The 11,516-nt window shown below is 38.2% G+C and overlaps 1 protein-coding gene across 1 annotated transcript; it reads right to left on the reverse strand.

Moving 5' to 3' along the window:
* Window positions 1-5,606: 5,606 nt before the first annotated feature.
* Window positions 5,607-7,117, reverse strand: LOC111393175 (zinc finger protein CONSTANS-LIKE 4-like). Its single transcript, XM_023018573.1, has 2 exons — window positions 6,379-7,117; window positions 5,607-6,078 (listed from the first exon to the last, which is right to left on the reverse strand). Exons 1-2 carry the CDS (start codon window positions 7,075-7,077, stop codon window positions 5,770-5,772), a joined length of 1,008 nt encoding a protein of 335 aa, XP_022874341.1. The 5' UTR covers window positions 7,078-7,117; the 3' UTR covers window positions 5,607-5,769.
* Between the last annotated feature and the right edge of the window lie 4,399 nt (window positions 7,118-11,516).

Raw genomic sequence — 11,516 nt, forward strand, 5'->3', positions numbered from 1 at the left:
GCTCATAAGGTGTAACATATCGCATTTCTCCAAGATATGTGCAGAGGGTCTGTCATGCATTATAATAAATCATATGCTCGCACAGCTCAATGTATCAGTAGTGCTATAGTGAAGCAAGTAACATGATGTCGACAATAAAATGAAAATGATGATAACATGGCATACGTATTGGCTATAATGAAATTAATAAATTACGTGCTAGTAATAATATGGTATTCGTGCTTCGAAGCAACAATATAGTACATAAGCTATGGCAATGATATGTAGTGATGCTGAGGTACTAGTATTGCGATAGTCCCCCAAGTTTGAGTCTAATATTCATTTATGCAATGCGTGGACTTCAATGAAGTAAAGCCAGTGGGTTGGGTAAAAATTGAAAGAATTTTTGAATTCCAAATAATAGTCCCCCAAGTCCAAGTATAGTCATTTATGTCATGGTTGGAGTTAGAAATGCGTTGTTGTGAATGAATGATGAAGAAGCCGAGGTGGTTGAATAAACCGAACTTGCGAGGTTTGTGAATGCTGAATTGTGATGAAGCCGAGGTGGTTGGGAAACCGAACCTGCGAGGCTTGTGAATGCTGAAATGTGATGAAGCCGAGGTGGTTGAGAAACTGAACCTGCGAGGTTTGTGAAGGCTGAATTGTAAGGCCCAAGCTGTTGAGGCACCTGCTGTCGAGGCACCTCCACCATTGACTGGGCTCAGTGTAGTTCACTTTTCACTGTAATCTATTTTCATCACATGCTGTTTTTCTCCGAAGTGTATTGGCCTCGTTAAGCAATTGAACTTAATGTTGATTGAAGAACTAAATAACTTTAACTTGGTACCTTAACTCAAATCACTTAAAACAACTGAATTGTATGCAACTTTCTTGAGTTATGACCAACATTACTTAAGTAAATGAACAACTGTGTAAGCCTCGAACTTAAGCAAACGAACTTTACTTAAACATAATAACTGTAACCTGAAGGGATCCAACGAATGCTGTTGCAGCCGAACTTAAGCATAATAATTGTATGAGCCTCGAAATTGAAGTGAAGTGGCTTCTCCCATTGGCGTTCAGCTTCGCCAAAAGGAGGTATGTGCTAGCGCCTCGGAGTTCAAGCGAGGTGGCCCAGAGATGGGACGCGAGCCTCTCCTCCGAGGTGACGACGCATCCCAAACATGGTGGATGGTGCAGCCATGTTGGGGCTTCTCCCCTTGGCGCTCAGCCTGGCCAGAGGGAGGCATGTGCTAGCGCCTCGGAGTTCAAGCGAGGTGGCCCAGAGACCGGACGCGAGCCTCTCCTCCGAGGTGACGACGCATCCCAAACATGGTGGATGGTGCAGCCATGTTGGGGCTTCTCCCCTTGGCACTCAGCCTGGCCAGAGGGAGGCATGTGCTAGCGCCTCGGAGTTCAAGCGAGGTGGCCCAGAGACCGGACGCGAGCCTCTCCTCCGAGGTGACGACGCATCCCAAACATGGTGGATGATGCAACCATGTTGAGGTAATATTAGCTCTCTGAAGATAAGTAGATGTAACATGGCTGAGGCAGAAGCAAAATTCTGAACTGAACAGCTGTACTAATAACGAAGCAGAGGCTGACTCTGAACTGAACATAATAGATGTACTGATACGATGCAGAGGCAGACTGAACTGAACGTAGATAGTTGTTATGTAGAGGCGTGATGACCTTTCTGAACATAAGCGGGGCTATAATGCAGTAATTCGTACAATAAGGCTTCTCATGAAGTGGTGAACAAATATCTAGCTGGTGACCCGTGATAGTGAAGGGTGAGGGATAATCATCTCACAAAGTTAGGAATAAGCATCTGGCGAAGCGGGAAATGGACATCCTGCGAATCACTCTCAAACTATCGGAGTCTTATAAGCAGCCTCGGACAAACGAGGTCTTATAGCTAAGCTCGACGATAGTGAAATGTAGGAATAAACATCTCGCGAAGCCAGGTATAAACATCTGGCGAAGCGGGGAATGGACATCCCGCAAATCACTCTCAAACTATCGGAGTCTTATAAGCAGCCTCGGACAAACGAGGTCTTATAACTAAGCTCAACGATAGTGAAATGTGAGGAATAAACATCTCGCGAAGCCAGGTATAAACATCTGGTGAACTGTCGAACTATCGGAGTCTTATAAGCTGGCCTCGGATAGACGAGGGCTTAAAGCTAAGCTCAGCGATAGTGAAGTGAGGAAAAGACATCTCGCAAAGCCAGGGATAAACATCTGGCGAAGTGTCGAACAATCGGAGTCTTATAAGCTGGCCTCGGATAAACGAGGACTTAGAGCTAGGTTCGACGATAATAAGGCGGGGAATAAGCATCCCGCGAAGCCAGGGATAAACATCTGGCGAAGTGCCGAACGATCGGAGTCTTATAAGCTGGCCTCGGATAAACGAGGACTTAGAGCTAGGCTCGACGATAATAAGGCGGGGAATAAGCATCCCGCGAATAGGTCAGGAAAAGCTCCTTTTACAAGGGCGAGTACATCTAACAATTATTCTCTTCCTTTTTCAAGGAACGAGGATTTCAAAAGGTGCGCCTCTTCCTTTATTCAAAGAACGAGGACTCCACTTTTGACAATAAGATAGCCATGAGCTAGGGCTCGCATCCGTTAAATAAAGAATTCACGAGCTAGCCGTGATGTGTGAAGACTTATGGGCTCGCCTTCAATAATAAGATTGGGCATTTGGCTGAGGACTTTTCTATCATCAAATTTAGTGCAAAGGTTGAAGAAGACAATTCTGATCCTCGATATAAAGCCATGGCCAATTTATTTATCACAATTGATAACATCATTAAACTCAAGCTAATGATAGTAGAAGCTGTGCGTGTTTCAAAGCCAGATTAAATTCATTCCCAAAGTCATAATAATGAATTATTATCCGAGGCACGTAAATCTATCAATTATCCCTTTGGAAGTAGCGGCCCAATCAAACTTCATATATGTCAAAGTGGGTATCACATGCTAGCAATTAATTATACCATGAAAATGAATCCTAGGCCCATTTAAGATGATTAACAGTTGGAGGAAAAAGAATAGTTTTAGCCCAATGAAATAAATTTCTAGGCCCATGTTTAAACCAATATTTGTCCAATAAAATGATGCCAGCACTAACCTGCACTTTGTGCAATATGTTGTAGTGGAAATTATTCTATAATAGGCTAGAAAAATACCACTTGCCACTAGAAATAGCCTGCAACAGCCGGTTGAGAAGACCCATTTCTAACCCAACACGCCACCTTCACCATCACATTTCCATCAACATTTAATGCAGAGTAAAAATTCAAACCAAGCATTGCACTTCCCTACGATATATAGCGATTACCGATTGCCGGAGGTAGCCGCCGGAACTAGGTTTTTACCCGATTTTCAAGGGCTTCGACTAGCAACCGTATTTTTTCCCTGGGCAACAATTTGAACACCATCTTGGGCTCGAATATTTCTGCAGATGCACCTAGAAAAAATTCCTTCTTCAGGAATAAATAATGCTTCTAATATTTCCAGATTTTTGGAGACCATGTGAGTGATGTCTGCAAATATCTCCACAAGAGCAGTGACATTTTTCTGCATTTGTTGTTGTTTTCAAGCTTGGACTTCTTTTCCCCATTGTTTTCATTTGCTGTTGGTTTCTTTCTCAAGAAATGTGAGAATATTGTGAATGAAGACTCTATTTTTACAAAGATTTCAGCAACTAAAGAACTTCTCTTTTCCATGTGTTTGTGTTGCTTTTGATGAAAATTTGTCGCAAAAACCAAATGGTGAATATGGCCGGCAATCACTTGTTGTCTGCCACTTTAATTTTTTGCCGAAAAATTCCATTCTTCACGCCCCTGTTAGTCGTTCCAGCCACTATGTTTTTTGGCCGAAAATAATCATTTTCATGGTGGGTTTTTCAACCCTTTGTTGGCAATTGCATGGCTAGAGCCATGGTCGGTAGATTCTTTTGTTCAAGGAAACCTTCAATTGCCGTTTTTCCTTGCTTTTGGTGGCTGATTCCCCCCTCTCTTTTTGGGTAGAAGAATCTGCTGCCCAAAAAACGTTGTTGTCTTTCCTCTTTTTTAGTTTAAGAACTGACCGAAAAAAAATTCTCTCATTCCGATAGCTTTTGAGAAGTGGTATAACATGGTTAACGTACCGTTTCCCACAGACGGCGCCAATCTGTTGACCTCCAAAAATGGCTCCAACAGGCACCCTAGCTTCGTCCCCTCGAAACCTGCGTATGTAGCACCCCGTCAAGAGGCAAAGGCGGCCGGACGAGAAAAAGGTCCGGCCACCGTTTGCACTCCGACGGTCAAGTCAACGGCTGGACGAGAAATAGATATATAGAGTGCAATAGTAGAGAGATGGGGGATTTGGCTAGAGTATTTAGAACATACTTTAACTTGTGAATTGAATCCATATATATAGAGAAATGATGTAAAATGGGCTAAGACGGGTTAATGGGCCTAAGTTCGAGCCCAGTATGAGGTGAGCAAAGTGATAGGCACTTCGGCTGGGCTTTTTATGGCCTCGGTGGCGCCTCGACTAGTCTTCTTAGAGCCTCGGCTTTGAGGCCCAACGGCTTTTTATGGCCTCGGTGGCGCCTCGGCTAGGCTTCTTAGAGCCTCGGCTTTGAGGCCCAACACTAATGGGTCTAGCTCGGGTCCAATAAGGTGGCCCAATATGGAGTGATAATTCATAGGCGTAACATAACTTTTTATAGAGAGATCGAAACTTCCAAGATAATCCGTGTAACACAACACGTCCTGCTTTTCTAGACGGGCCAGGATGCACATGGTTTGATTATTGACTTTAGCTAGTGAGATTACTTTAATTATGGGAATAAAGGCTTTGATATGGGCAGCTAATAAATGGTTTGTTGACGTACTGATATTGCAATTTACTTTTACTTCTTCATTTAGTCAACAATTGCATTATTATTATGATTTGCATATATATCGATTATTAAAGGTTGAACCCCAATCTTGAGGCCCCCACTGCTCCGCCCCTGGAACTCTGTGAGAGAGATAAAGTGCGGGACGTGCCCCAGTAGGCCAGGGAACAAGAGCTGCTTGTACAATGCGCCTACAAGGAGTCCAATTTCATGTCTCAGGAATTGAACCTCCACACTGCGGCTGTCAGCAAAATGTGAAATAACCTCACTCCTGTCCTTTGCACCACTGGGCTATGGTCCGAGGGGCAGCATTTATCGATTATTGATTCAAGGACAAGATAGCAATGTTGAATAGTCGGTGAAAAAATAGTAATTGCCAATAATTCTTAATTCGGTTCATAAATCAGGATTGTTGGTGAGACTGATATTGCATGATTCATAAAAATTACTAAGCTCATCTAATCAATGGATTGCCAAGAACTAACACTGACAACGCGTGACTTGTATAATGAGATGGTTAGAAAAATAAACTCAATTTCATTCACACGATTAGTCGCCCAATCTTGTAACCCACTAAAATATTCAACATAAAGTGCTTACCAATCTAATCCAATATTCCCTAATCACTACCCATATCCCAAAAGCCGATGACATTTATTTTCTTTTTTCCTTTTTTAAATTCCTTCCAATTTTAATGATGAACTCAATTCTAGACCCAATAAACTCCTTTGGAAAAACAAAATTCAATGTAAAATAGATTATTAGTTATAATACACTGATCATACTCATCATCCTCTAAAACATATACACAATGACACATTAAAACTTTGTCAAATTCATTGATAAGAACATACTTAAACCAAATAAAAAATCCAAAATTTGATTATTTTCCAACATCAAAAAGTTGGGACAAGGCCATAGGTAGCATCAGCAGCAATCAGGGACTCAACCTCCATCTCCGAACGTTTCGCGAACCTTCCTTTGATTCTCGGCCTAGTTTCTGCATACGCCTTTCTTGAAGCATATCGAATGGTTTTCTCGAACTTTCTATTCTTTCTTTTTTCTCTGTACCTCAAAACCCTCGCTTCTCTGTCAATCCCGGAGGCCGGAGTCGGGATGACCTCGGTTTTAATGAAGTTGTTCGATGCATCAGTGATGGGGTTGTGGTCGGGCACCACTCCAACCTCCAAAGACGAGGATGAGATCTGTGGGTATTCGAAAAGTTGTTAGCAAATTGTAGCAATAATTTAATAGTATAATCAAGTTTGACTATCCAATCAAATCAAATCTAGTAATCCATACTAAACATATTCATATTTCATCCAACCAACGAGAAATGGCTAACCTTAAAAGTAAGATAGCACTTGTCTAAGAATTAAGCCACATCTGTGGGATAAGTTATTTTTTTGCTTATAAGTAAAAGATAAGTTACTCAAATCAATGATTTTATCAGTAAGAAAAATGAAAAAATATGAATTAAAAAAGATTTGGGAAGATGAACTTACGCTTTGGCTAATGGATTGAGGGCTGAATTTGTACATAAATGTCTTAGATCCTGGATAATCCATGGAATAAGTTGGAAATCCATCAACAACTGGACCCAAAAAGTGGGGCTGCGTATATTCATTCTTGTTTTGCTCTGGCACAACCCCGTCGGAACTGTACTGTTTCTGATGATCGTTGACATGGAGCTGTGGCTTTTGATCGCCGGAAATTAAGTCAAGATCCAGGTACGGATCCATATCATTGAACAAATATTCCGCCGATTTATACTCCGGCGACTCAGAATCTTCCGTGGGAAGGAGCCACGACGCCGCCTCCGCCTCCTCATCGGACAAGTACTTGTCATCAGTGGTAGTGTTGTTGGGGGATGACGACGACTTAGAAACGGCGCAGTCGTAGAAGGGGACAATAGGGAGTCGCTCGTGGCGGCGAGCAAGTGGATTAGCAGAGTGTATGTCTCGGTCACAAGTGGCGCAAAGCGCCGCTGCATCCGCCTTGCAGGTGACTGCGGCTGGTGCTTGCTTGCAAACTTCGCACAACAACACACGGCCGTGACGAGACGCCAGTTTGTTGGCGGCGTGGACTCTGGCGTCGCACCCGAAGCAGAGGAAGGCGGAGTCAGCAGCACAGAATACGGCGGCGGAGGTGGTTTTGCATGAATCACAGATTTTTGCTGTTAAGCTCCAATTCTCACCCCCCATTTCTTCTTCTTCTTTATTATTATTATTTTTTTTTTTAAATAAACTTTCTAATGTTTAGGACATATAAAGTATGAAGTACATACCTTACGGACAAGTGGGTAGGGGAGATCAGAAGATTGGCCAATAGGAGGATTACATGTGAGCAAGGCTTAGCCAAATATAAAGGGAAAATTGTAGTAGTAGTCCTCAACTATTGCCTCAATGAGAAATTATCCTTCAATTTTTTCTTATAAAATCATCCAAATGATCCTTGAAATTGTTCGGAAATGTGCCGAAAAATTGACATGATTTTTCTCATTTGTATTTTTTATTGTTTCTAATTTCATTATTGACCCGGTGAGGCATTTCATACATCTCTTTTATCTAGAGCACCTAGAGAGCCATATAAAAGAGTAGGAGTTAATTATAAGAATTAACTCATATATGTGTTTTTTATTGTTCACTGAAATTTTAGATATCGAGTTTTGATCACTAAATTTATCAAAATATCGGACATCACTTAGTGGCAGGACATCCATTCAACAACTCTGATGGAATTGAGAGCAAACCAAGATATAAAACTTGCTACCAACAGCAAAAAACATAAACTAAAAACCATCCAAAAACATCCACTATAATTATTTACATCAATGCAAACATTTGTAGCTACAAATTGTATTTTCATTAAAAATAAATAAATAAATAAATAAAAATAAAAAAATAAAACTGATGAAGAAGAAGAAAAAAACCACCACAATTTTGCCATCAAAAAAGAAAAAGGAAAAAAAAATGAAGTGGACACCTCCAATTCACCGAATTCCATCATAAAAAAAATGAAAAAAAAAAATCAATTCTTTCTCTTTTTTTGTGTCTTTCCCTTTTGTTTATCACTCATTTGGGAGTTTCGATTGGAGGAACAGTCGCAATTGGTCACAAAGAAGAGTCGTTCATCGAATTGATTATATTTTTATAGCAAGCTGGAATGCTCCACTAAATAGCAACCGTCCTCAAAAAAATGAAATTTTTTTATATGCAAGTGGCATTTGGAACATTCCTAAATTTTTGGGACAGGCCGACGTCAATTTTACGAGTTCAGTGACAAAAACTCGACCACCTTAAAGTATAGTGAGCAATGAAAGACTCATTTCTTACATGACAATTTGAATAACGGTGTGCATTTTGTCTGTCACGTCACCAATTTCGTTAAAGTTGTGAAATGGATGTCGTGTCAGTAAATAATGTCCGATATTTTGATAAGTTTAGTGATCAAAACCTGACATTTGAAACTTTAAAGAGCTATCAAAAATACAAACATAAATTTAGTAATTATTGGGACAATAAATTCACAGAGCAAAAAAACTAACTAGTCAAAAAATTCTTGTTAATTTTGTGGTTTGAATAAAGAGTAGAATATTTCTATTATAGAATATTTCTATTTTGTCCTGATTTATTTTTATACATTTATTTTGTCTTCTAAATATTTATTTGAATGAATTTCTAAGTATTAGAACATATATGGTTTCGTAATATAAGACATAGAAAGACTGTTTGGATTATTTAACATAGATTGGAGAGTGTTTGTAATATAATTGAGATGTTAGAGGCCAATTTGCTAAAGAGAGCAATAGATTGTGGATCAATGATGAAACTTTCTCTTTGGAAGGATGTGTGTGGTCCACTGGAGACGTGAATGCATTGGGGAACCATGGTAGGGCTAAGTGGTGTTTGGCTTTTATCAAACTGTAATCAAAAGGAGAAAGAACAAGGATAATAATGGAGTGGTGGTCCCATTTGGTATGGTTTGTGGGATGGGAGGTTTTGGGTGCAAATTGGGTTAGTTGTCACCTCTTAAATATTCTAGACCAATCTTGAGCTAGAAGAGGTTTGTGGAGTAGGTGTGTTGGGGAAGCGTGGCTCACTGGCTCTTGAAGGTATGTAAGAGACATGAGAGGAAGGATCATTAATTGTCTTTGATTTTCATGTTTTGATAGGGATTAGAGATGATAGGGAAACAACGATAGTGTAGCTTCTTCATCCTATCAAAGTTGAGACTCACATGCACGTCTCATACACGCAAATCTCAATCCAAGTAAATAGAGACTTCGTTAGAGAGGAATCAAGATTTTGTTGCACGTAGATAATACCAAAATAATAATAATAATAATTATAAGTTACATGGAAGCAATTACATTAGAAGTCTGAGCTCTTTTGCTAACTTTCAGGACTCCACATTCAACAGTGTTTTTGTATCTTTTGAATTAAGAGTACTCAAGGAGATAAATTTTCTCTTCAAATCTAGAATGTGTCTCGCTGGATAAGTGTTCTAATGGTTCCATGAAACATTTTTATTCTAATCCGGATAATATCAGCTATCCAACAAGATGTATTATTTTTCATTACCACAATGCTTGTCGAAACTGTTTCATATATTGAAAATAAATCCCAATTCAAACACATATGAAAGATGAAAGCTATATCAAGAATCTAATCATCATCAAGTTTGAGTCATAGTTAAAAATAAGGATGCATTTAATTGTGAGTATGGAATTTATAAGGAAAGAAAATACATTATAGGCAATTGAATTGCCTAAAAATTATTTGCATTGAAATATTTAATTAAATGTGTTTGATTGATTTAATTTTCAACATAAAAAACGTTATACTTGTCCATTTTTATTGGTAAGTAGATGGAAGAGAGAGGGAGTAGATGAAAGAGAAAAAGAGAAAGAATTACCTGAAAAATAAAAATATACTCCATCTAAGAAAAATATTTTACTTGTTTTTCAAGGAAATATGGTAACATGACCCAAAGTATGAAAATATTTTTCATGAAAAAATATCAATCAAACAGCACAAAAGTAGGAATTTAAGTGAAAATGACATTTTTCATGAAAAATATTGACAATCAAATGCACTCTAAGTAAAATTATCTATCACTATGACAATTTTCTACAATATTGGCTTTCCCTAAAGTTTTTAATTGCTGATTTGCAGCCAATTTTTTTATTCTACAACTTATAACAATCTTTTATCAAGTGCTCCTTCTTCTTACAATAATTAAAAATGTTGAAATAAGACTTCAATTTGCCTCTTGCGCAACCATCACCAACAATGAGGCAATCTCCATGAAACTCGAATTCAACAAGATACTTCATCTTTTCATTTGAATATAGAGCACCATAGACTTCTTCAATAGTAATAGTATTATCGCTATATAAAATCGTGTCTTTAAAAGACATATATAAAGCTAGCAATGAATACAACAAAATCAAAGATAAATCTTCTCTATCATATTTAACTTCCAGTGTTTTCAAATCTGGGACAATTTATTTAAAAACAGTAGGTAATCTTCAAGGAATGTACCTTCTATCATAGATGAAAATATAGACCCTGCTTCAGATACAATTTGTTAGTTATACTTTTCGTCATGCATAATTGCTCTAATTTCAACCATTATGCAGTAACTGACTTTTCATTCAAAACATTCTGAAGAATATCATTTGAAAGATAAAAATAAATTTATAATAAGGCCTTCCGATCCCTATGTTTTTTCTCCTCCTGATTCCAAGTTGTGGACATCTAGTTAAACTCCAATAACGCATCGTCCAAATTCATCTCAGTAAGTACTGCTGTATTTTTACCTGTCACAATGAAAATCTTGTGCTAAAGCCCAAAGGAGAATATCATATTTCATGGTTGCCATCCTAAAATCAAGATTTCCATATGAATAAAACATTAGTTCTGATACCAAATTTTATAAACAACGAAGAAGATACTACATTGCTCTAATAACAATTTGTTGTAATAATATGGAAGAAAATAAATATGGCACAAATAAAGTAATTGATCACAAATTCAAGAACAAAATAATTTGTAGGAAAAATGAGAATTCACTAAAATACGAAGAAAATAATATAATGATATTATGTTTATAATTTCTCTAACTTAATCTAAAATGCAATAAAGAGCTAAATATATATAAGGGATGTTTCAAACCCTAAAAGTAGAGTTATTTTTAGATGGAAAGAAATGCTCAAAACGCTTCAAAATGTAAAAAAGAGGCATGCGATGGATGAGCGCTGCTGCTCAATCCTCGGGAGAGCACCAAGCGGGCGACGTTGGCACAAGCACCAGGTCCCTACTCAAAATTTCGATGGCATCGTTCGAGGCTCAAGCGGTATGCTAGCATCCAACTAGCAAAAAAGTCAAAAATTTCTTTCTAATCCATATTTTGATCTCTTTATGTCTAACCCAACCTTCAACCTCGCAATTGGGCCTCCATAAAGAATTTCAACTAAAATTTGTCAAATAGACTTTAAATAGGATTACAAAATAGCATTTCAAATAAAAAAAATTAAAATTAAAAAAAAAACTTTTTAAGTCAACTTAGAATTCTCGATTATCTTTCAAATAAAATTCGAATCACACCCTAATTCTAACAAATAAAGTAAATCTTACAT

The sequence above is a fragment of the Olea europaea genome, chromosome 4 (assembly GCF_002742605.1).
Source record: "Olea europaea var. sylvestris chromosome 4, O_europaea_v1, whole genome shotgun sequence".
NCBI lineage: Eukaryota > Viridiplantae > Streptophyta > Magnoliopsida > Lamiales > Oleaceae > Olea > Olea europaea.

Coding starts and splice junctions, on each gene's coding strand:
- LOC111393175 (XM_023018573.1), bottom strand. CDS start 7,077: ATGGGGGGTGAGAATTGGAGCTTAACAGCAAAAATCTGTGATTCATGC. Junction 6,079..6,378: donor CTCAATCCATTAGCCAAAGC/GTAAGTTCATCT, acceptor GAATACCCACAG/ATCTCATCCTCGTCTTTGGA.